Here is a 24,982-nt window from a genome sequence, read left to right on the forward strand (position 1 = left end):
AACGTACAAACGCATACCTGCTTCATTATAAGTGGCCGAGAGCTTCTCCAGCATTGCTCTGTCCAAATTCAGGATCTGCTGCTCCAGTATCGAAGGGTAAGACAGGCCGCCCCTCTCCTTTTTCTCGTCTTTCTCTTTCTCTTTTTCTCTGTCTCGCTCTTTCTCCCGTTCATAAGTCAGGAGCTGCTGGCGGAGCGCCTCGGGCAGGTGGGCCTTGGCAAAGTCAGCAGCGGCCTAATGATGGAGAGAAGAGGCAAGAATCAAGAATTAAATAACTGCGGATAAAAGTTTAATCAGATAGAAAAAAACTACTGATTTGTGCAGAAACAGTCATATGGCCCCAAGTTGCGTCAAGACGATTGGACAAGACACTTAAGTTCTGATTGAAAACTCCACTAATGCATCCACCCAAAAAAAGGAGATTAAAGAGGAACTGATTGGCTGTAACATTATGTGAAGGCCTTCCTTATCAGGTTTCATACAAAACAGCCCCAGCCTGACAAAACATGGACTCCACTGAAGACCTCTGAAGGTGTTCTGTGGTGTCTGGCACCAAGACGTTAGCATGCTATAAGTTGCAAGGTGAGGCGTCCATGGAGCAAACTCATCCCACATGGAGCAGTGTTCCTCCAGACCACCTTCCCTCCTTCCTCTGTGGTCTTATTCCCACATGCCCACTGAAAGCACTTTCAGCAGTCAGCAGGGGTCAGCATGGGCACCCTGACCGGTTTGCTTCTATGCAGCCTCGTGCCCAGCAATGAACTTGGCGTGGTGACACCTTTCTACAAAGGCCCTCCTCACACGCATCACTGAGTCTTTAACCAAGATCCTGCTGCCTGTTCAGTGACTTTGCTTCTTTGGACCACTTTAGGTAGGCGCTGACCACTGCACTGACCCAGTCATCTAACCATCACCGTTTTGTCCTTGTCAAGGTTGCTCACATCTTTGTGCCTAACCCAACCTCCTTCAATATTCACTCTGTGCCTAATACTAATGAGTGTCATTCACTTACAAAGACGTTCAAAATATTTCTCAGTGCTCAATTTTTCACATTTTAGGGGGTAAAACATTAATTTATAAAAATGAATTTGTAGGTTGATCATCCATAGAGAAATCTTAAAAGCTCTGATGCACCCCCCCCCCCCCCCCCCCCCCCACCTGAAATGATGGGTAAGGTTTTGGACTGCCTCTAAGGATGGACTAGAACTGAAAGTTTTTTTTCCATAAAAAAAAGTTGCAAGGTGTTTTTCTGTAGATCAGCAACCATTCACAGTCTAATGAGGTCTAAATGAAACCTGAAACATTTAAGAAGCATCAACAAACCATTGAACAAATGATACATTTGAAGGTTGACGAAGAATATCAATGTATTTAAATCAGGAGCGATGAGTGAATGAGGTTAAGATAAGTATGTTTTGTAATAAATGATGGTCCTATCAGGAAGCATTCTGCTCTCTACAAGGAGACAAAGTGATCAAAAGGCTTCCATCCAGCAGGACAACCCCCCCCCCCCCCCCCCCCCCCCCCCAAAAAAATGGAGCACGACACGCCCTTGAGCCTCATTCAGTCAGAAAGAAAGACACTGAAGTCTACACAGTGGCAGAAACCTGCTTCACCCGTTTCTTGCTGAGGAAGATAAATCACACATAAAACAGAAGATAAGGAAAGAAAAAGTGCATCGCCAATCAAACCCTCACACCCTGCTGAGGAATAGAGCTGAGCCAGAGAAACTGAAACCTCACCTCTATCCATTTTAGTCCACAGGTAACACAGAATACACCGGTTTTCCTTTTCTTTCTACGACCCTCTCTCACAGCAGTGTCAGAGCGAATTATGCCTCCCTCTCTTCTGGCAAGGAGCCAAACAGGGAAGAAGAGCTGGTCTAAGGTCATGAAGTTCAAAAAAGTTACAAAAGTACAGACGGCAGATAATATCCTGCTTACGTGTCACTGATCTGCAGCATCCCTGATTCATGCATCTCATATTTCAAATGTGGTTTTCATTTGCTGCAATTAAACAGCAGTCAGAGGATGACGAGACGGGGCGAGCCAGTCAGGCCTGCAGGAGAGAAAACAATTTCCTGTCTCTGAATTTAAAGCTGTGAGGTCACATGACAAGGACCTAGAGATGAACCTTTATGTCTCAAGTGCTCTGAAGCTGTCCCCATTTAGCTTCCTCTCCCATCTATACCTCTTTTTTTCCCTCTCTGCGTCCATACCTCGCTCTGCTCTGGGAAATTACTTTGAAGGACTCAGATAACCTCAGCCCTCTGCTTCTCCTCCACACATGAAAACAACTCATCTCTTGTTATATGTTGTTGGTGTTATTGAATCTTTCCTTTACAAGATGTGTCACTCTTCTCCTATCTTCTGCACTCCAATACACTTGCTATGTTTTTCATTTGTGGATGTGTATGAGTCTCTTTCTTCCTTTTGTTCCATTTCCCCAGGTCCCTTTTTGGTTCTTCTCACTTCTTTTTTTTCCTGCACTCCTCTCAAGACTCTCCTTTGTCTCATCAGAAGACAATCACCGCTGGCATTCCTTCATCCGGTGGTTACTATTCAAAGAGCAGGAGTCATAAACTGGGTTCAAAAGGTCATAAATACAACAAGAAGACTTTTGTCTGTCTGGGTTTTTACTGTGCCAATTATTGAGCTGTTTAATTGTCTGCCTGTCAGTCCTCCGCAAAGCACCAGGGTCACGAACCCCTTCTCCTGCTCCATCCCTCCAGCCCATTTGACCACCCAAACACGTGTATGCATCAATCAGTCCTTTAGACAGTGTGAATGCATGCGTGTCAGCCTTATTGACTGAATGGGGAGTGTAAGCTAAATCTTGATTATCTGACTATCTAACCTGCTGGCTAACCACACTGACACATCCAACAACTGACTGTAGTGTCTGAAAGGAAGTAAGGGAAGATGAGGGAGGGATTGCAGGGATAGAGGGGGATGAAGACTGAAGGATGGAGGGATGAAGAAGGGATGGCAAAGATCAAGAGTAGTCAAACAGGAGGGAACGCAATGGAGGATGAGGTTGGTAGTTGAGATAAGAGCTCACTGGAGGAATGCAGAAAAAATGAGAGGGCAGAATACTGAGCCAGATTGCAAGATTAGCGACTGGCTAACCTGCATCTCCATATTTTACACGTAAATGTAATCTTATCTGTACTTGGGGGCTGGGTTTTCAGCAAGGGAGGTGCTCTGGTTTTCATTTTGTCATTTAATTTGTTGTAGGTTTTTCTCAGTGGTATTGACCAATCACCTATTAGCAGATTTTTGGGGTATGCAGGAGGGAGCAAAACCTGGAGGAAAGCGACCCACCATAACAACACTGCGGTTCCCATCACTAATAATCTGAGAAAGTCTTCATCTCCATAAACAGATATCTGCATGCAAGTGCAGCTAACAGTGCTAGATCCAAAATTTGAGCGACAATCCAGCTTGATGTTGTGTCATGAAAGCCACTCAGCGTTTCAATTTCCTGTCTACCTAGAATTCGTCAGAAATGATCGCTTTGGCCTCCGTTCACACACAAGCATTCAAAAGCAGTTTCCCTCTACAAATGAGGACAAATTTGTCAAAGCTTTCATGTTACTTTTTGCAAATCTGAATCACCATGTTACCATTTCAGCTAACTTAAAACCTGTGAATTGAAAGAAATCCCAAGAACATTTGCCATGGTTTTGTACCCTTTCCATGCAGCCAGAGTAAAGCCTCTGTGTAATTTACTAGCTACTGTCCAACTAAAACTGACCAGAAACTGATGAACTGGCATGAAATAAACTAAGAAATGATGCTGCAAGAAAAGGAAGTCTAAGCTTCAAGTCATTTGATGCAGACTGCTGGGACACCAGAAGTTGCCATCTGTTCCTAAACGCATACATCATCATCAGTCTGTCAGACAATGACAGACAATGATTGCTGCTGGGTTTTGAGATACGTGACTAACAAATATTTGCCTAAGGAAATTCCCTTTTTAAGTTGCTGAAGGCAATTTTTCTTCTGTTTAGTGCTTTGCTTAAAGTTTGGAGATTTTTTCAGCAATTTTCAGATTTTTTAAGTTGAAATGCAAGAGCCAGCAAGCAAGGTGTTGTTGTGGGGCACCAGTTTGGCCTAGAGGTTAAAGCCTGCGCCCCATATGCAGAAGCTCCACTCCTCTTCACGGCAGTATCTGGTTTGACAGCTTGCTTTGACCCTTTGCTGCATGTAATCCCCCACTCTCTACTCACCACATGCCCTGTCTCTGTTCAGCTGCCCTTTATAGTAAAGCCCCTCCCCTAAAAAAAAGTGTTATGGAAGGTAGTTACATCAAAGGATTGGTCTTAAAACACTTGAATCAAGTATTACCCACATTATGTTTGTATCATATTAACCAGAGCATGTCTGAGTAGATGTCACATAAATGGATTTTTTTGTTCAGAAATATTCAGTTTGACTAAAATAATTAAAGACACAAAATAGCCAAATTTGTTTAAAACAAATCCTCAAACTACCAACAATCAAGATGATAATTATCTCATGATCAACTTATTGATTTGTTGACCAATAACCTTAAACTTAAACCCAAAAAGAATGTTTTTGGGAGGGAGAAAGTTATTTTTGTGCCTCAGTCCCACCACAGGAGACCTGGCTCAGAGTGCAATCATTCATGGCCGCGCAGAGCGTCACATTGGGCTCTCCTTCACACCACACTTCACTTGCACCACACATGCAAGCACAAAAGGCTTGCACCGTAAGTACACAAACCCACACACATACAAACACACAAATCCTCCTATCTCACTGGGGCCACCTACACACTTTCCTTTTAGTGCATCATCTACCCCGTTAACGAAAGCCTCCCTGCTGACTGCTAACTGTGAGCCACTCAGATGAACAGTCCGACAGAAATAGTCAGGCTTTTTAAACACTTCCATCCATCATGTCGCCAGGCCAGCAGAAAAGAGGAAAGTCATCTGAGTTTTTCCTCTAGACTCGCCCTGAGGGAGTCTCATAACCGAAGTAGAAAAATCTCTTTCTGCTGCCTCCCTGACAGATCAAGCAGGCAGATGGAGAGAAGAAGAGAAAAGGAGAAAGGAGGGGGAATGAGGAGGAGTGTAAGAACCATTCATTAGCATCACTCAAGCACATCATTAAAGAAAGAGAGAGAAAGAGAAAGGGAGACAGTCCCTCTGCATTAAAAGACAGATCATGGGATAAGTGACAGAAAAACCATCAAAGCAGTTGAATACAGAGAAAGAAGTAGATACTAGAGGAGAGGGAGTCCATATCCAAATGTTTTTCTATGCTCTTTTAATTTCTACATCATATATTCATATTCAATAGTGATCACTGAAGGGAAAATATACGCAATTTCCATATCCTAGTTTTATATTCAGTGCCTAATAAGTGCCTACTGCCATGGACAGGTAGGTTAGAAGTTGTCTTTGGAGTAAATGAAGCAGGTAAATCTGAATAATATATCATGATGATAATCATCAGAAGCAGAAATGGGGGCTTTGTGCTGTTCTGTGCAGAGATGTAGTATGTGTCTCTTCAGGATGACTCTGCAGATCTCAGCCTGTCCACAGGGCAGAGAGCAGCATGAGCACAAAGCCCTAATTCTGTTATCTCACACCTGAGCCTTGTATGTGTCAGGGCGGTGCCAAGCACAGATTGAGAGTGAGGGAGTGTGTGTGTGTGCGGGCAAACACTTCCACTGCATCAAAAATAGATGCCGCCTCATTTGAACTTAAGAGGAATGTGAATGCAGGCAAACATCCCTGGTAAAGCAAACATGAAAAAATATAAACAAAAAAACACCCAGCAGTGTGGTATTATTCAAGTTTGACTTGAGTCTCATGAATCAACTTGGACTCAAGTGCTTATGAATCAGACTTCTACACAGACTTACCTATCGTATCATGTCATGTTATGTCGTATCGTGTTGTATTGTATCGTGTTGTATCATGTTGTGTCGTGGCATTTCGTGTCATATCATATTGTATCGTGTTGTGTTGTGTCATATCGTATCGTGTCATATTGTTATGTGCTGTATCATGGCATGTCGTGTCGTATTGTGTCATGTCGTATTGCATCATGTCGTATTGTATCGTGTTGTATCATGTCATGTTGTATTGTGATGTGTCTTGTCATATCGTGTTGTGTCGTTTCATGTCATACCAATCGTATCGTGTTGTATCCAAGCGGCGACCTCCGTTCTAAAAATATGAGTCCAATGCGGAAGTGCTAAAAGCTGCAGTTCATCAAGGATCTGCTTGAGGCTGGCTTTGGAAGTACCGGAAGTCACATACACATGAATTGGAAAAAGACGATCTTTACAGCAGAAATAAACATGTTTACAACCTGGTACAAAAGACGAGTGTAGTCTGGATAGATCATTTCTCGATCAGCTCACACTGTGAGGGGGGTGAATTTTTTTCTAACGCGGCAATTTCGAAGATATGGAGATCACGAGTCTTCCAATGAGAGGCACAGCTGACTGCAGGAACCCAGTAGCTGTTGGCTAGGAGGCTCAAACTCCGCCTCTTTACGTCACACTGGCTTTATGCCTGCCGCTGACGATCGGCCTCAAAACAGCGCTTCAGAAACAGATGGGTGACGTCACGGATACTACATTCGTATTTCATTCAGTCTATGGTTGTATCATGTCATATTATATCATGTCGTATTGTATCATGTCATATTATATCATGTCGTATTGTATCATGTCGTATTGTATCATGTCATATTGTATCATGTCGTATTGTATCATGTCATATTATATCATGTCGTATTACATCATGTCGTATTGTATCATGTCGTATTACATCATGTCGTATTGTATCATGTCGTATTGTATCATGTCATATTATATCATGTCGTATTGTATCATGTCGTATTACATCATGTCGTATTGTATCATGTCGTATTGTATCATGTCATATTGTATCATGTCGTATTGTATCATGTCATATTATATCATGTCGTATTGTATCATGTCGTATTGTATCATGTCGTATTGTATCATGTCGTATTGTATCATGTCGTATTATATCATGTCATATTGTATCATGTCGTATTGTATCATGTCATATTATATCATGTCGTATTGTATCATGTCGTATTACATCATGTCGTATTGTATCATGTCGTATTGTATCATGTCATATTATATCATGTCGTATTGTATCATGTCGTATTGTATCATGTCGTATTGTATCATGTCGTATTGTATCATGTCGTATTACATCATGTCGTATTACATCATGTCGTATTGTATCATGTCATATTATATCATGTCATATTGTATCATGTCGTATTGTATCATGTCGTATTGTATCATGTCATATTATATCATGTCGTATTGTATCATGTCGTATTACATCATGTCGTATTACATCATGTCGTATTGTATCATGTCGTATTGTATCATGTCATATGGTATCATGTCATATTGTATCATGTCGTATTGTATCATGTCATATTGTATCATGTCATATGGTATCATGTCATATTGTATCATGTCGTATTGTATCATGTCATATGGTATCATGTCATATTGTATCATGTCATATTGTATCATGTCGTATTATATCATGTCATATTGTATCATGTCGTATTGTATCATGTCGTATTGTATCATGTCATATTATATCATGTCGTATTGTATCATGTCGTATTACATCATGTCGTATTACATCATGTCGTATTGTATCATGTCGTATTGTATCATGTCATATGGTATCATGTCATATTGTATCATGTCGTATTGTATCATGTCATATTGTATCATGTCATATTGTATCATGTCGTATTGTATCATGTCATATGGTATCATGTCATATTGTATCATGTCATATTGTATCATGTCATATTATATCATGTCATATTGTATCATGTCGTATTGTATCATGTCGTATTGTATCATGTCATATTATATCATGTCGTATTGTATCATGTCGTATTACATCATGTCGTATTACATCATGTCGTATTGTATCATGTCGTATTGTATCATGTCATATGGTATCATGTCATATTGTATCATGTCGTATTGTATCATGTCATATTGTATCATGTCATATGGTATCATGTCATATTGTATCATGTCGTATTGTATCATGTCATATGGTATCATGTCATATTGTATCATGTCGTATTGTATCATGTCATATTGTATCATGTCATATTGTATCATGTCATATTGTATCATGTCATATTGTATCATGTCATATTATATCATGTCGTATTGTATCATGTCATATTATATCATGTCATATTATATCATGTCATATTGTATAATGTCATATTGTATCATGTCATATTGTATCATGTCATATTGTATCATGTCATATTGTATCATGTCATATTGTATCATGTCATATTGTATCATGTCGTATTGTATCATGTCATATTATATCATGTCATATTATATCATGTCATATTGTATCATGTCATATTGTATCATGTCATATTGTATCATGTCATATTGTATCATGTCATATTATATCATGTCATATAATAGCATGTCCATCTAGTGCAGTGGAAGTGTTTGCCCGCATCATGTCATATTATATCATGTCGTATTGTATCATGTCATATTATATCATGTCATATTGTATCATGTCATATTATATCATGTCATATTATATCATGTCATATTGTATCATGTCATATTATATCATGTCATATTATATCATGTCATATTATATCATGTCGTATTGTATCATGTCATATTATATCATGTCATATTGTATCATGTCATATTGTATTATGTCATATTATATCATGTCATATTATATCATGTCATATTATATCATGTCATATTGTATCATGTCGTATTGTATCATGTCATATTGTATCATGTCGTATTGTATCATGTCATATTGTATTATGTCATATTGTATCATGTCGTATTGTATCATGTCATATTATATCATGTCATATTGTATCATGTCATATTGTATCATGTCATATTGTATCATGTCATATTGTATCATGTCGTATTGTATCATGTCATATTGTATTATGTCATATTGTATCATGTCATATTGTATCATGTCATATTATATCATGTCATATTGTATCATGTCATATTGTATTATGTCATATTGTATCATGTCATATTGTATCATGTCATATTATATCATGTCATATTGTATCATGTCATATTGTATCATGTCATATTGTATCATGTCGTATTGTATCATGTCATATTGTATTATGTCGTATTGTATCATGTCATATTGTATTATGTCGTATTGTATCATGTCATTGTATTATGTCGTATTGTATCATGTCATATTGTATTATGTCGTATTGTATCATGTCATATTGTATCATGTCGTATTGTATCATGTCATATTGTATTATGTCGTATTATATCATGTCATATTGTATCATGTCATATTGTATTATGTCATATTGTATCATGTCATATTGTATCATGTCATATTATATCATGTCATATTGTATCATGTCATATTATATCATGTCATATTGTATCATGTCATATTGTATCATGTCATATTGTATCATGTCATATTGTATCATGTCATATTGTATCATGTCATATTATATCATGTCATATTGTATCATGTCATATTGTATCATGTCATATTGTATCATGTCATATTGTATCATGTCGTTGTATCATGTCATATTGTATCATGTCATATTGTATCATGTCATATTGTATCATGTCGTATTGTATCATGTCATATTGTATTATGTCGTATTGTATCATGTCATATTGTATTATGTCGTATTGTATCATGTCATTGTATTATGTCATATTGTATCATGTCATATTGTATTATGTCGTATTGTATCATGTCATATTGTATTATGTCGTATTGTATCATGTCATATTGTATTATGTCTTATTGTATCATGTCATATTGTATTATGTCGTATTGTATCATGTCGTATTGTATCATGTCGTATTGTATCATGTCATATTGTATCATGTCATATTGTATCATGTCATATTGTATCATGTCATATTGTATCATGTCATATTGTATCATGTCGTATTACATCATGTCGTATTGTATCATGTCGTATTACATCATGTCGTATTGTATCATGTCATATTGTATCATGTCATATTGTATCATGTCATATTGTATCATGTCATATTGTATCATGTCGTATTGTATCATGTCATATTGTACCATGTCATATTGTATCATGTCATATTGTATCATGTCGTATTGTATCATGTCATACAATATTGTATCGTGTTTTATCATATTGTGTTGTATTGTGTTGTATCATGTCGTATTGTATCATGTTGTATTGTATCATGTCATATTGTATTATGTCGTATTGTATCATGTCGTATTGTATCATGTCATACAATATTGTATCGTGTTTTATCATATTGTGTTGTATTGTGTTGTATCATGTTGTATTGTATCATGTCGTATTCTATCGTGTTGTGTCGTGTCACATCATGTTGTATTGTATCATGTCGTATTCTATCGTGTTGTGTCGTGTCACATCATGTTGTGTCGTATCATGTCATACTGTATTGTATCGTGTTTCATCATATTGTGTTGTATTGTGTTGTATCATGTCGTATCTTAATGTATAATGTCGTATCGTATCATGTCGTATTCTATCGTGTTGTGCCGTGTCATATCTTGTTGTGTCGTATCATGTCATACCGTATCGTTTCGTGTTGAATCATGTCGTATTGTATCATGTCTTATTGTATGGTTTCGTGTTGTATTGTATCATGTCATGTCGTATCGTATCTACAAAAGGAATTGATTACACTGGGGTTGGACCAATCAGATGTATTGGGCAAATTAGAAGGATGTATCAACTGGAAGTAGATCTTGGTTCCTATTTCTTGTCCTTAAATAAGTTCAACAACACTAAAAAACCCTTTAGTGCATCTGTTCCACTTTTTATAAGAAAAACAAGTCAAACAGTATTGCACCTCAATAACCGGCAGTGTAAGCTTGGAGCCAGTCTGGGAGTGTTTGTGTGACCTCAAAAATACCCCCTTGTGTCCAAACACACAGATTCTACCAAGAACTATTTCTCACTCCCTTTCCTTAAGTCTAACCCAAAACCCCAGTTAACACTTCAAGCACAGACGGGGCAGGGCGATGATGGTGGTAGTGGTGCCGGTGGTACATTGGACTTTAAATCTCCTGCTCACACACACACACACACACACAGATAAACACAAACAGACAACGCTACTTCAGCTCAAGTAACATCCAAAATAAACCACTCTAAACAACATTCATATTCAAACACAAGCCCTGTCTAAAAGAGGAACATTTAAAGGCCGACATTGTGCTAAAGAGGACAGAAATGCAGTCTGTGGAGTGAATGAGGATTTCCGAAGTGAAATAAAAGAAGAGCTATATAAAAGAAGATCAGGACTGGAAAGTTAAAAAGAAGTCCATTAAAAGTGGCAGGAAATGCTTCAGTGCCTTCAGCCTTCAGAGAGAGAGAGAGAGAGAGAGAGAGAGAGAGAGAGAGAGAGAGAGAGAGAGAGAGAGAGAGAGAGAGAGAGAGAGAGAGAGAGAGAGAGAGAGAGAGAGAGAGAGAGAGAGACATGAAATACTTCCTCTTCACTGAACAGAGGCAACCTAAGCTCTTTTCTTTCAGAAAGAATGAGAGGTGTGAGGCTGGCAAGATAAGAACATCTGGTTATCATAGCTGCAGCTGCCAAGGCCTCTGATAGGCTGAACATCTGTCCCACCTCAGCGCGCATCTTTCTCCTAAAACTTCAGGTCAAACAAAAAGTCCTGCCCCCGAAGACAACAGGCTGCAGGTTGTTGGCTCGTTCAGCTGCCAATAAAGCAGGTTTTACAGCAAAGGTGACCGTCCACTATCACACACACATACAGGTGCACACACACACATACACACACACTGTGAGACACACAAACAGAGACAGAACCTGTCCCTCTTCACTCATAAAGTGAAGGCAACTATTATGGATGTGATTGGCATTCAGGCACACATAGAGCCATCAACAGTCTGCCTCTCTGCTTTCAATAGACACAACTGAAAGAGAAAGACCTCACCGTGCGTCCTTCCTGAGACAGCCGGGTCCATTAGAGGAGGTGAAAACCCATATTAAACCTAAACAGTCTATTAGATGGAGGCCGTCTTGTTGATCCATAGCTTCCTATAGCCTCACCTCATAGTGAAAGCACCCTGTCAGTGTCTACAGCCTGGAGAGCGACTCAATAATAGACTGGTGCTTAGTTTATAGGATGGAGGCTGAGCGCCATTTTCAAGGCTCTGTGATGCCAGATTATGATTCATATAACTGCTGAAGCATGCAGGGATATGAGCTGCTTGTATTACAGCCTGACCGATACCAGAGACCTGCTGATGACACCAGTGTTGATATTTGAGAATTAAAAATAAGGTCAAGAACATGCTTTAGGTGATATCAATTTCAAAAAGCCTTTTTATAAGCTTCTTTTTATGTATTTTGAATTTATTTGCAAGTAGTTTTCAAACATTGGCTGATAAGCTCAGTGATTCTGCAATGGCCTTGTGCTTAGAAATCAACTGTATATAGCCATTTCACCTTTAAAGAACAAATAACAATGCTTTTAATTTAATTCAATTACAAACCTGTTCAACGTGTATGAAATGAAGGACGACATGACATATCTACAAAACATTTGGAGTGCACCTCCTCATGTGACTGGCTGCAGTAGGTCATAAAGTCTGCCTCCTTCAGGTGTCCTCAAACATGGTTTCTGTCATGACAGCTATTTCTCATCATGTTGGATTAGCCCAATTTGTTCACTTTAAGATATGGTTAGTTATTCGAAAACATTAGACATGAAAATGCTATGATTGACAGCTCTGTTGACAAATGCAAAGACTAGCCATGCATACAAGAAAGGTGGGAGTGTAACACTGACTTTCAATAACCATGAGTGTTCACTCCAAACCTACACACAAAGCTTTTACGCCGTAGACTGTGCCGACGGTAAGTTATGGAAAGGGGCTGGACATCTTCCAGATCCTTACTGCGCAGACTCTGTGGTTCCAAAAGCATCACCAGTGTAAGATGTCAGTGCCTCTTACGAGTGGTATTTTGGCTTTGTTATTGAACAATCATAACTGAAGGTTTGTAACTTTCGTCAGCTTCTCAAACGGTAGATGTAAGCTAAATGAGTGAGCTGATTCCTTTTAAGACATTTTTCAAAACTAACTTGACCCTTTTTGCTTTATTTCACTCGTACTGTAACTTTAATTTCATGTCATCTTAAAATCATGCAAATGCAAATCTTTAATCAAACTTGAATTCAATTCCAATGCATTGCTTTTCAGGCCTGAAAAACCTTGTTTACCTTCTTTGTTTGCTCGACGGCAGAGAGAAAACTGCTGCTGCTTGTTCAGCTGAAGAAGGAATGTTATGGGAAATGTCGGAGCAGAGGCGCTGATGCTCACACATCTCCAGCATGGCAGTAAATAACATTCAGACATCCATATTGCTGCCTTCTGTTAAACACACAATTGTGCGCAAGATACACACAACACATTCCACACACATACACACAAAGACACACAGAGCTGGCAGAATGTAAATGTGGCACCCATGAAATGTTACACTTGTCGTTAAGCTCTACAGCACTGTAACTTCTTGGGTAATAATCTACATAGCTTTGAGTGCTAATCAGGGGGTATTGCAGAGAAGCAGCATCTTGCTGTGTGCATGAGTGTGCATGAGCCAAATGTTAATGTGTCTTTGTGTGTGTCGTAGACAGAGAGGCAGAAACAGTTGCTACTTTGGCCCGGGTGCTCCCTGTGTCGCATGCCTGTCTCGCACAGCGCATGGGTGGCAATTAGACTAACTCCCACTGACATAAATCAGAATAGGCCATAAACACCCCAGTGAGAGGGGGAGGGGGGAGTGATGGAAATTGAAAGGAGGAGAGAAGGGGTGATAAAATCATTTTAGGTGTGCACTCAGGTGAGGGAAGAAAAGGTGGTGAGAAAAGAGAGGGTGAATGCAGAATCATTTTTATGCTTAGATCTGCTGCCAAATATCATGCAGGTGTGGGAGTGATTAAAAACACACAAAGACACAGAACAAATAGACTGGTTGTTCTTACCAACAGTGTTAGGCTTTCATTTAGAGAGAAACAATAAAGACACCAAGGGTATATGGAGTCATGCCTAACCCCAAAGAGCACACAAGTCTGGACAACAAGTGAAACTGAGTCATCGCGTCACTTTTCTTCCAAACTGATGGTTAGAGCTCAGTTTCTCAACAGCATCAAAGAGATGTCCTTATTGGCAACACCTCAGCCATGATTGAGGGGTTAACACGCTAGAACATGATGTTACTGTGAGAAGATGGCGTTTTCATGTTGTGATTGCAGCACCCACAATGCTTTGAATACTTTCTCATCCTCCTCCTCCAGCCAGTCTATTATTACGCACCAAAACAACGCATAATCCCACACCTTCACCACCGCTGCTGCGAGAAAAACAAAGGATAATTCGGAATAAATATTACACATTCCTGCAACGTTATTAGGGAGGGACGATTTCCCACGAGTCTGTACTCCCAGGTCGCCTTTGGAAAAGTACAGACCAGTCAAATTAAGTGAAAGGAAGGAGGAGTTGCATGAGGGAGGGCTGTAGAAACAAATGGAGCAATGTCACCAAGTTGCTGGGTCAACATTTCCACGGCACAGAGGAGCCTGTGTCTTTTAGGCAGGCAAAATGCGTTATTGATTATGCAGTGCAAGCCAAGGCTTTACAGCATATAGCAAGAATGATAGCTCTGTCACTATTATTAATACGACGGATCAAGACGTAGCTCTGATCACGTTATGTAATGCAGTTAGTTAATGGACAAGAAGAGCAAGGAAGTAGTTTGAGCATTTTTTTCCCCAAGAATAATCAACTCTTCTCCATATTTTATGCTTTGAACATCCCTAATGTTTTGGAATTTCCAAATTTTTTTGTAAATGTGTGAGTTCTTTAATCAAACGGTTTCTACAAAAGATGTTTAGTAGGGTTTTTTTGGTCTAAAAGGCGCATCGATCAACAGGATTTTGAAAAGCTCAGCAGATCTCCACCAGCCTAATAAAGACATGATAGACACTTTATTCTCTCTGGGTTTAAACCGGTCAAACGTAAACAAAAAACAAGCATCCAACTGACTGATCAGCAGACTGTATGATGATGAAAATAATAATTGGTTGCAGCTCTCGATCAATAAAGGGAGCGATGCCTGTGAGCTACTTCGAGCGGTGCTGATATCACTCTTGATATTTGGCATTCTTCCAGTCACCTGACAAGTGTATCACCCAGTGTGGTGGTCTATTCAAACTGACAGGTTTGCAGTCTCTCTCTCTCTCTGCTCTGTCATCCCCACCGCTGCCCTGCACCAGCACCAGCAGCAGCACTGCACTCAAACTTTTAGTCCCAGCATCCACTTACAGGCTTGCATTAAGGGCTTTAGGATGTTATTTCATCTCTCAGACACAAACAATGCTGCTTCAACAAACATTTTAAAGCACAACTAACTTACTAACTAATCTATTGGCCAACTAATATAGCAGAGTTTCTTAAGGAAATTGTGATGGATCTTTTCCAAATTTGAGGCCAGAAGACGGAGAAATCTGAGAACAATCTCCAGACTTATCAGAAATCTATCCAATCCCCAGCTACAGCTACTTTTGATTAAAACCACACAAATATGATGATTTTTAACAAACAAAACAACATCTTAATTAGTCTTAAGCCCCCATCAACATTATTAGACTTTGACCACATTAATCGTTAGCTGGGATGCTTAGAGACTGGCTCTCATTGACAAGTTGGCAGTGATTAGATAAAGTTTGAACAATACCAGAGGCAAATGGGAAAGTTGAAAAGTGCTTCATAAACTATGACAGGAAAAGGCAAAGTTATTGCACACTTGCAGTTTTCTTAAACGAACAGATGTGAGGCGAGAATGATGACTGCTTATGTTCAGGACCCAGAGGGTTTAACTAAGCACTTCTCAGATAGCCATCAGCTCGCAGATGTCCTTGTGCTGAGGACAGAGGCAGCGTTTGTAGCACACAATTGTACATAACAATACATTCACAAGATCAGCAGAGGAGAGGAAAGGAGAGAAGAGAAGGGAAGAGAGGAACAGAGGAGAGGAGAAGAGGAAAGGAGAATTAGAGGTAAGACAATAAAGGGTAGGGAGAGGAAGAGAAGTAGAGAGGAGAAGTGGAGAAGAGAGGTAGAGCTGAAAGAAGAAAAGAGAGGAGATGAGAAGATGAGAAGTAGAAAAGAGAAGAGAGGAAGAGAAGTAGAGAGAAGAGAAAGGAAGATGAGAAGTAGAGGGGAGAGGAGTGAAGGGAAGAGAAGAGCGGAGAGAAGAGGAGAGGAGAGAATAAGAGTGGAGAAGATGAGAAGTAGAAAAAAGAGAAGAGAAGAAGAGAGAAGAGGAGAATAGATGTAGAGAAGAGAGGAAGAGACGATAAGTAGAGAGGAGATGAAAAGAAGTAGAGAGAAGAGAAGAGGAGAGAGGAGAAGGGGAGATTAGAATAAATGTAGAGAAAAGAAAAGAAGAGAAGTAGAAAGAGGAGACGAGGAGAGGAGATGAGAAGAAAAGGAGAGAGAAGAGTAGTGAAGAGACGAGAGGAGAAGAAAGGAAGAGAAGTAGAGAGAAGGGAAGAGAATAAAGGGGAGGAAGAGGAAGAGAAGTAGAGAGAAGAGGAGAGGAGAATAGAGGAGAGGGGTAAAGAGGAGAGGAGATAAGAGAAGGGGAGAGAAGAGAAGAGCAGAGAAGAGAAGAGAGGCAGAGAAGATAAAAAAGAAGAAGAGAAGAGAAGAGGCTAATCAAATATAGATGGCTTGGCGTCTCTATAGACGTGTCCTTTGGCATCTATTAGAATTTCACTTGTCCTCCAGACCCCAACACCTACCTCTGATCTATTAATATACGTACGCCCCTGCACCGTCTCTCTGTGTATTCAGAGTATATACACTGCTGACATTTTCTCCCTTTTGATGAAAAACTCCGGGGGAGTGTATTTATGTTACACCAAACAGCTGTGGTCCTCCTCACATACATATCTAAAATGCTGACTTCATGTCTCCCCAGATGCTGTTGTTGCTTTGTTTCAGTCTTTGTGTTGCGTTGTTTACAGATGACAACATAGTATAAAGTTTGAACGGTATTTACAGAGACACTTTTATAACAAGTTCCCTGTTAATAAAAAACATTTATTTCTTATTTAGGGAACATTGTGTCCACTTCTCCTGGGTAAAGAGATTCATGTGTTCATGGGTGGACAATATATTGACATTAGGGCTGCAACAACAATATTCAATAGTTGGCCAGTCCTTGATTATTGAAGTGACTAATTAACCGGATAATGGACTGCACAATTACTTCACTGAAAATCTTAAATCAACCATATTTTCATCTTGGCTTTCAATAACACAAGGTTACCACAGTTACTATAGCAATATGGTGAAAGTTTGCTCCACTGTTTAGTGATAGGAGAGGAGGAAGAAAAAGAGATGAGGAGAGAAAAAGATGAAATGTTCTAGGGGAAAGGTTTTAAGGTGAGGGACTGGAAATGTAAATGAGAGAAAAATGACACAGAATGGGCTCTAACGGTGGGCCATCAAGTTGAATGTCACAGTTGATGTTTTGAGCCATCTCCTCAAATACTTGCGCATTACTGATGTGACACACAAGGCCCACTTCACACATTTTGCAGGCGACATTTTCTTTGCAGCATCGGGGTGAAATGCTCCTAGACTTTCAAAGTTTTTCGAAGTTATGGTGTTGCATCAGCCAGCACTATTTGTTTACCTGTGACAACCTTTTCCCAGTTTTGCAGAACGATTCATACTTCGATTTATACTTCTGTGTTGCCCCTACATACGCAGCAGGGGCTGATCCCGACATGAGCCCCACATACTTGTGCGTCGATGTGTCCGTGTTGCGCAGCAATTCTCTGCCGAAATGCTTGAGGGCAGTGTGGTCTCTCTGATAGCCAGTCACCTGCTTCAGGCCCCGCTACGATCTCTGCTTACTTTTCCACAGAGATTCAGAGCGTGTTATGTTAATCTACAGCTGATACATGTTGCTGTTTATCATACAGACATGATTACATGAAGAATAGAGAGGAGGAGATGAAATACATATATACGGCCGATGAGCGGGGATCCGGGATGTGCTGTAAATGCGGGAAATACAACGCCGTTGAGCGGACCAATCACAGGGCTTGTAGGCCGCGTCGATTCTACGGTTAGTTACATTTTGGAGGTGCAAGTCAGCTATGTACGTAGGCCTCTGCATAGGTACAGGAGCTTCGCAGACCTACGCCGTCGATTTGACGCAGAAGTATAAATCAGCCTTAAGGATGGGAGGTGGCTAACTCCTCAGCAAGCCAGCTCTGGGAAATGACGACGTCACTACAGCTGGTCGATATTGATAATTATCAGGATAAATGTCAAACCTAGGGCTGGGCGATAATTCAATAATTATCGTTATCGAAATCGTTATGTAGAAAACTAAATTCATCAGCGGCTATTTGACAACATCAATTATTTGTTGCACTCTTAATTTATACCAGTATCTGCCTCTCCAATTAATCATGTGTAAGTACACAATTTAGTACATATGTCTCTTATACTGGAATGAAAAATAACTGAACCTGACCAATCGTATCACAGCATGAGGTTTTCGTTATTCACAAGAAGCCATCCGAAGGACTGGAGCAATGTAGGCTAAAGAAGTTAGTCCCATAAAATGCAACAGGTGTCCAAAACTGCAGATCAGGGGCGCCATTGGCCTAGCGAATTAAGCGCTTGCCCCATATACAGAGGCTATAGTCCTCATTGCGGCGGTTGCGGGTTAGACTCCAGGCCTAGACAAATTCTTCAATTATCCTGTCAAATAAAGGCAACAAAATCAAAAGTAAAGCCTGTGAAAATAACTTTTACATAAGCTGATCAATACCCTAAATAAAAGTAACAAAACAAAAACAGTTAAATCAACTTTGAAGGATGGGTTCACGCTCAAGTTGGTCAAGTTCAGAGTTCACCCTGAGCTCACGTTAGCGTTAGAGACTCAACCGACATGCTGTGATGCTTATTGGCCCAATATCAAGTGATCTGACTGAGCAGCTGGTTGATATTTAGCCTGGACTCATCATGTTTTATTTAGCTCTAATAACAGTTGTGTTTCATTACTTTCATCTCCAGTGTTACTGTTGTTCTCACACATGGAGCTTGTTCTACCCGGCGCTCTGGATACGCAGCAGAATGTAAAACTGGGCTGACTTTTGAAGACAGCAGGCAAAAGTTTTATAAAACAAGAGTGAGTGTTCCTCTTCCCTCTTTTGAATGTGGGGCACAAAAAGCCTAGAGGAGAAGAGCTAAGTAAATGTCAGCTACGCCTCTCTTTCCCTCTGACACACACACACACACACACGCACACACACTCACACACACACACACACACACCTATCGCAATCTTACACCCTCCCGTTTGCTCATGCACTCCGGGGCCTATAATCTCCCTCTGCGCCCACACACAAACACAGATCACACACATATAAACATGCGCATACACTTGGCGAGTGTTCTTATTTGTATTCCTGCGATCTGAAGCCTGCGTTCTCTGGCAGACACTGATATATCAACTGCATGAATATTCATTCAGCAGTCAGTGGCAAGCTTCAGCTGCCCCCCCCCTACAGGCACACAAACACCCCTCATATTATGGCGATGCATTCCTACACTTCCACATTGCACTACAGTATGTGAGCAGTGAAGTGTTCAGCGGTGCCACAGCACACACACACACGCAAAGTGGATGTCTATCAGAGGAGCGTCTCTGTCTCTCTGCTGCCTTGATTGAAGTCGCTTATCAATCATTTCCTGCTTGATTAATTTATGCAGCGGATCTTCTGGTAGATTAATCGCATCTGTCTGAGAGCCGTTTAATGTTTGAGCAGCTTCAATAAGAAGGGTGCAACCTGTGATTACGCACACACACACACACAACAAGAGTCCTTAGATGCCCTTCTTTGGCCGCCACAGACACCAGCTGGAATCCACAGCGATTTAAAGAAAAAGGGAGTCAAGACTGGTAAATAATTAAAAAGAACAGAGCTGAAGCGTTGTTTATTCCTCTACAAAGAGACGCCATTATCAGACTTCTCACTGGACGCTGATGATGTCAACTTCATTAGAGTGGGAGTACAAATCCGACTCACCACTTGTGGGTAGAAAGCTATTAGGGTGCTGGTGGTGGAGAGACAATTCAAGACCTCTGTCACTGAGCATTCGTCATCTCCGCACACCAACTTTCTCTCCTACGTCTTAACGGCTCATTGCTCCGGTGCTTCGTCTCTTCCTCTCCCCCCCCCCCCACACACACACACATATGTTGCAGAAAACAAACACACACACACATACTGTAGCTCGCCTGATCTGAAATATCAATTTGCATTTCTTTCCACTTGACTGCAAGCACGATGCACGTCAACGCAGTCACCATATCACTCTTAGAAACCTTGTCCTTGTTCTTTTCCTAGTCACTCTCTCCAGCTGTGATTGAAGGGGGTGATTAAGTGTGTGGCCTTCAGAAAGCAGGATCTGAACTTAAAAACTATCTTTCTGTCACTAATCCCTTCCTCCTTCTCTCTTAAGGTGGAAACATTCTCAGTGTTTCTAAAAAGGCAATGTGAGCATGGTAAGAAAGTGAAAGAGGAATAAAGAGAGTACAAAGCTCGCACTCCCAGTTAGATCTACAGAGGATGGTGCAACACAGATATTTAGAGATGAAAGAGGAGAATAATAGATAAGAGCATATCAAGTGTTAACACCAAAGCTGAAGTTTGAGAGAAAAGCAAACAGTTTTCTGTTTACAGACTCCTGCTGGGAAAGTGTTTTATCATCTGACAATGCCTTCAGAACAGCAAGACGGAAAAGAGGGTAGGAAGGATGGATGGAGCTGTTTACTTTTGATGTAAACACACACTGGCCTTCTGTTCCTGCAGCGCCTCCTTTCCCCTCTATTGCCTCTTCCTGCCAGAGGTGAACGCCTTCTTCTGATCTAAGTAAGGGTCTTATATCAAATTGTACTCTCCACATGCTACTTTGACTCAAAGCTGAGATAAAATTGTTGTTTTAAAATCACATTTTATTCAGAATTTCACAATCTTTCAAATTATAAGATCACACTGTTTGGGCATTCCAATTTTTTCTGGTTTTATCAAATGTCTCCGAACGTCTTCAAATATGTCAAAGAAGCCCAATGCAGCACCTTTTGGGCAATTGTTACTGAAATGGGAAGCAGTAAATGAAACCAAATAAACCTATAATATGTAAATTACAGCAAACATGCAGGAAATTGGATCCTGAAGTTCCCCAGATTGCAACACGTGTGAGCTAAATTTTGGACTTTTGTCAATCTGATTGTTCAACATCCAGACTCCTGACCACTCGTGCATTTAATCAGGAACCAAATCCTCTTTGACTTACCGGCAAATGGCAGCAGACCAAACAGAAATACAGCCCTTTTTCAAGTTCACCCAAAGCAAGCAGGCCTTCAACTCAGACTCAAGCTGTACAATTCTGCTTTGCTTAAGTTATGTTAACTGCAGTATGAAGCTCAACATGTGTCTCTTGGCAAGATTTCCAAAAGATTTCTTGTACTTTTTAACTCTTTTAACTCCACATTTTTATAATGTCAATGAAACATTGGGAAATTATGACAATCACTTTTCCAAGACCCCAAAATAACTGGTTGCTATTACCTGGGAATTTTAGAATTTTGGTTTTCAAATAAAGCAAAAGCTTCATCAAAAAGTTGCTAAAGAATGTTTCTGTGTTTCCACTAATGGATTCATCAACTTAGTAGCTTAGGATGGGGCTTGAGAAAATGTTCCAGATGAGAACCAGTGCCAACTACCTCAAGCCATGGACATAATTTCCCTTTATGCCAAACAAGATCAGGCAAGATGAGGCAGTCTGTGCGGTGACAACAAAGGAGTCGAGGAAGTCATCATGGTGGACAGGAGACAGAAGCGGCCCAAAGTGTGGCTGGAATTTACGCAAAATTATGTGTCTTTTATTGCAACTATGACAACCTACTGTAACAAGACGAATCAGGGTGAAAGTGGCCAGTCAACACGGTCACTCTTTAAACCAAAATACCCAGTTACCGAGTGCTCCCCGTCCTAGCAGAGCAGTGGAGGTAGGTATGCCCCTATCATATGTTGGCATTATTGGATTTGATAAGGGAATCAATGAAGAATTGGATGGGTAAGCAGAAACTATAATGAAATTGCTATCAATACAATTGCATCAAATCCCATTCTTTGTTGGAACCAATTAAGACGTGGCATCCATGGATAGATCCAGGCTACAAAGGACGTAGCCTGGGCAGACCGCTCAGATCAAAGGGAAATGAGACCTTCTGGTCTACGGCCACATAACTGACATCAGGTAACTTGACCCATTATCTTTAAGATCATTTGAAGTTTTGGGCCCTTTTTGCATCGCCAGCTCTTCTGTTAATTTACAATCAATAACTTACATTCAAAAGTGTATTCCTTGACCACTTAAGAGTCTACCATCCAAGCACACAATGAATCTAAGGATATGCTAGGCCACATAGGATGCACTAGATTCTTCCATGAAAGACTGGACCCATTTGTCCACCGCAAAATTGGAAAACTTCCAACACATCGATATGACTCAACCACTTTGCATCCAGAATTGCACCCTGCGAAGGATGCTGGCCCTGAATTGGGATACAGCTATTGTCTCAGCCCAAAATAAACCATCACTTCCACTGATACAAACACCTGACCATTATTGAAATGCAGATGGAGTCGTCCCCCTCGTTGACATTCTGAAAGACTTTTGCCGCTACAAGGCAGCTCTCTCTGCGAAGTAGCACTTCCACCATCCTGAGTCGACAGCTTCCTGCGCTCCATTCATCCCTTCCTGTGTCCATCCATTCATGATCGCTCTCATCTCCATACAGCTGGCTTCTCTGGCACGTCAACTCCTCCAATTAAGCAACAGGGGAAAAAAATCCATGTGCACACATATGTTGCAAAATAACCATCTACATTTCGCATGCACATGACTTCCATACATACACAGTGTGTTGAGCAACAGAAGGCCTGTAATTGGGACACCCATAAATAAGGAACAGGGTGACGCCTGGATTTCTGCTGATCTGTTTTGCACGAGATGCAAGTGTGAATAAATTGATTTTTTTTAAATAGCGCTTCAGTCTGCTCATGTCATTTGGATTACTTTCCTCTCTGATTCTCTTATTCCGAAGCTTCCGTCTATATCCTCATCCTATTTCTTAACCTCAACCTCTTTCTCCCGCTGTCGCTCTGGAGACAGATGTTGCATTTATCACGTTAATTACAAACCGCCTGCCTCTTCCCTCGGTCTGATTAGCAGGAAAGAAAAAAAAAAACTCAAATGAAATGAGCCACAAATAGAAGAGCTTCATCACAGCCTTTTTAGACATATGCAGGTATGTGCACTCATACTTCATCACAAATACCGACCTCTCCTCAAAAATATGACTTCCCTACACTCGTCCAAATGCTTACCCCTTAGCATCTCTGCGTATCTATTCATCAGAGGGAGGAAAAAAAACACAGCGATCAATGCTTTGCCTGTTTGTGTGTGTGTGTGACAACGCAAAAACCAAACTGCCCCAGCGGATAAACACACAGACATTCATAAAAATCAATACTCATCTACTCCATCCACTGCTGCTGCGCTCATAAAGCTTCCTGGAGAAAATAAAGGCTTTTGTGTTTGTGTGCGTCACTTTGTGAGGAGTAAAGACCTTTTTCAAAACATCATTGATTCATGTCAGTGGTCTCTGTTTATGATGTGGATTGATAAGTGCGCATGAGGATGAGGCCTTGCATGATGAAGCTACCATCACAGGAACAATGCAGGAAAAAAAAAAAGAGTGGAGGATGTGAGTAAGGGTAAACTAAAGTGAAGCAGCTACTTTAGGCATGTGAGTCATGACAGATTCAAGGACAGAGGCAGAGGTAGCTCCAGCTTCCCATCACTGTGCGACAAGTTTGTGGGAGGCCGAGACATCCTTCCCATGCGCTGGAAGAGGATACACTGGCTCAGAGGACCGGATGTCTCTGAGACATTAAATCTGATCCCGAGTTAAAAAGCCTCCTTACATTAGACTCTTCCATCAGCAGGAAAAAAGGACTGACTGGACTTAAATGGGTTATGGTCTAGAAGCAGCAGAAAAGTCACCATAACCCTTCTGATGCACATTTTCCTTTTAGTTATAACTTAAACCTGACGATTCTCCTCATGTCAAACTGATTTAAGTGTTAAAAAGCAAAACGACATTTGATGATGACACACGCTGCTCCACGCTGCTCCGAGAGGGCTTTAATTTTCAGCAGAGCAAAGTTCCAATACAACATAATGAGGACAGGAAGTGTAGCCAAAGACCAAACTCAGTGCCCACTTTCCACACAATCCCAAATGTTGCTCAAAACGACACTGTGGGCATTTATGCCGGCTGCATTCAATAAATACTTTATGGAGAGCATCCAAAATCTTAGCTTTCATTAGGATCCAGATAATGAATGGAATCAGCACTTATACACTGCATAAATTTCCCCATGTAGGGAATCATTTTGGGTTACAAATGCTTCTGATCATCTCTGTGCACTTTTGGTTTGCAGGCTCTTGACAGATTGTACATTTGTTGTCGTGCCCGCACGGTGAGGGAGAGCTGCAAGCGCCGTGGCAGAGCCAGCGGGCGTCAGGCCACGGGTCTCCAAGGCAGCCCAGTTTCCACAGCAGGTGCAGGACCACAATGGGGAAGACTCACTCCACTTTGGCCTGTTCGCTGTTTCTAGGCGTACACACTGACCACCAAGAGACTACAAGCCAAGAATAGAAAAAAGATACCTCAGCCTGTTGCTGCTTCAATTTTACAATTCAATTGTTTC

The 24,982-nt window shown here is 40.6% G+C and overlaps 1 protein-coding gene across 1 annotated transcript in view; it reads right to left on the bottom strand.

Annotated features, from left to right (window-relative positions):
• ppm1lb (protein phosphatase, Mg2+/Mn2+ dependent, 1Lb) overlaps positions 1-24,982 on the bottom strand; it is a 58,050-nt gene that overhangs the window by 15,472 nt on the left and 17,596 nt on the right. Inside the window, exon 2 of the mRNA XM_034701995.1 lies at positions 18-234. Coding sequence (XP_034557886.1) covers positions 18-234 — 217 coding nt within the window. The remainder of the gene's footprint in view (positions 1-17; positions 235-24,982) is intronic.

The sequence above is a fragment of the Notolabrus celidotus genome, chromosome 14, assembly GCF_009762535.1.
Source record: "Notolabrus celidotus isolate fNotCel1 chromosome 14, fNotCel1.pri, whole genome shotgun sequence".
Lineage (NCBI taxonomy): Eukaryota > Metazoa > Chordata > Actinopteri > Labriformes > Labridae > Notolabrus > Notolabrus celidotus.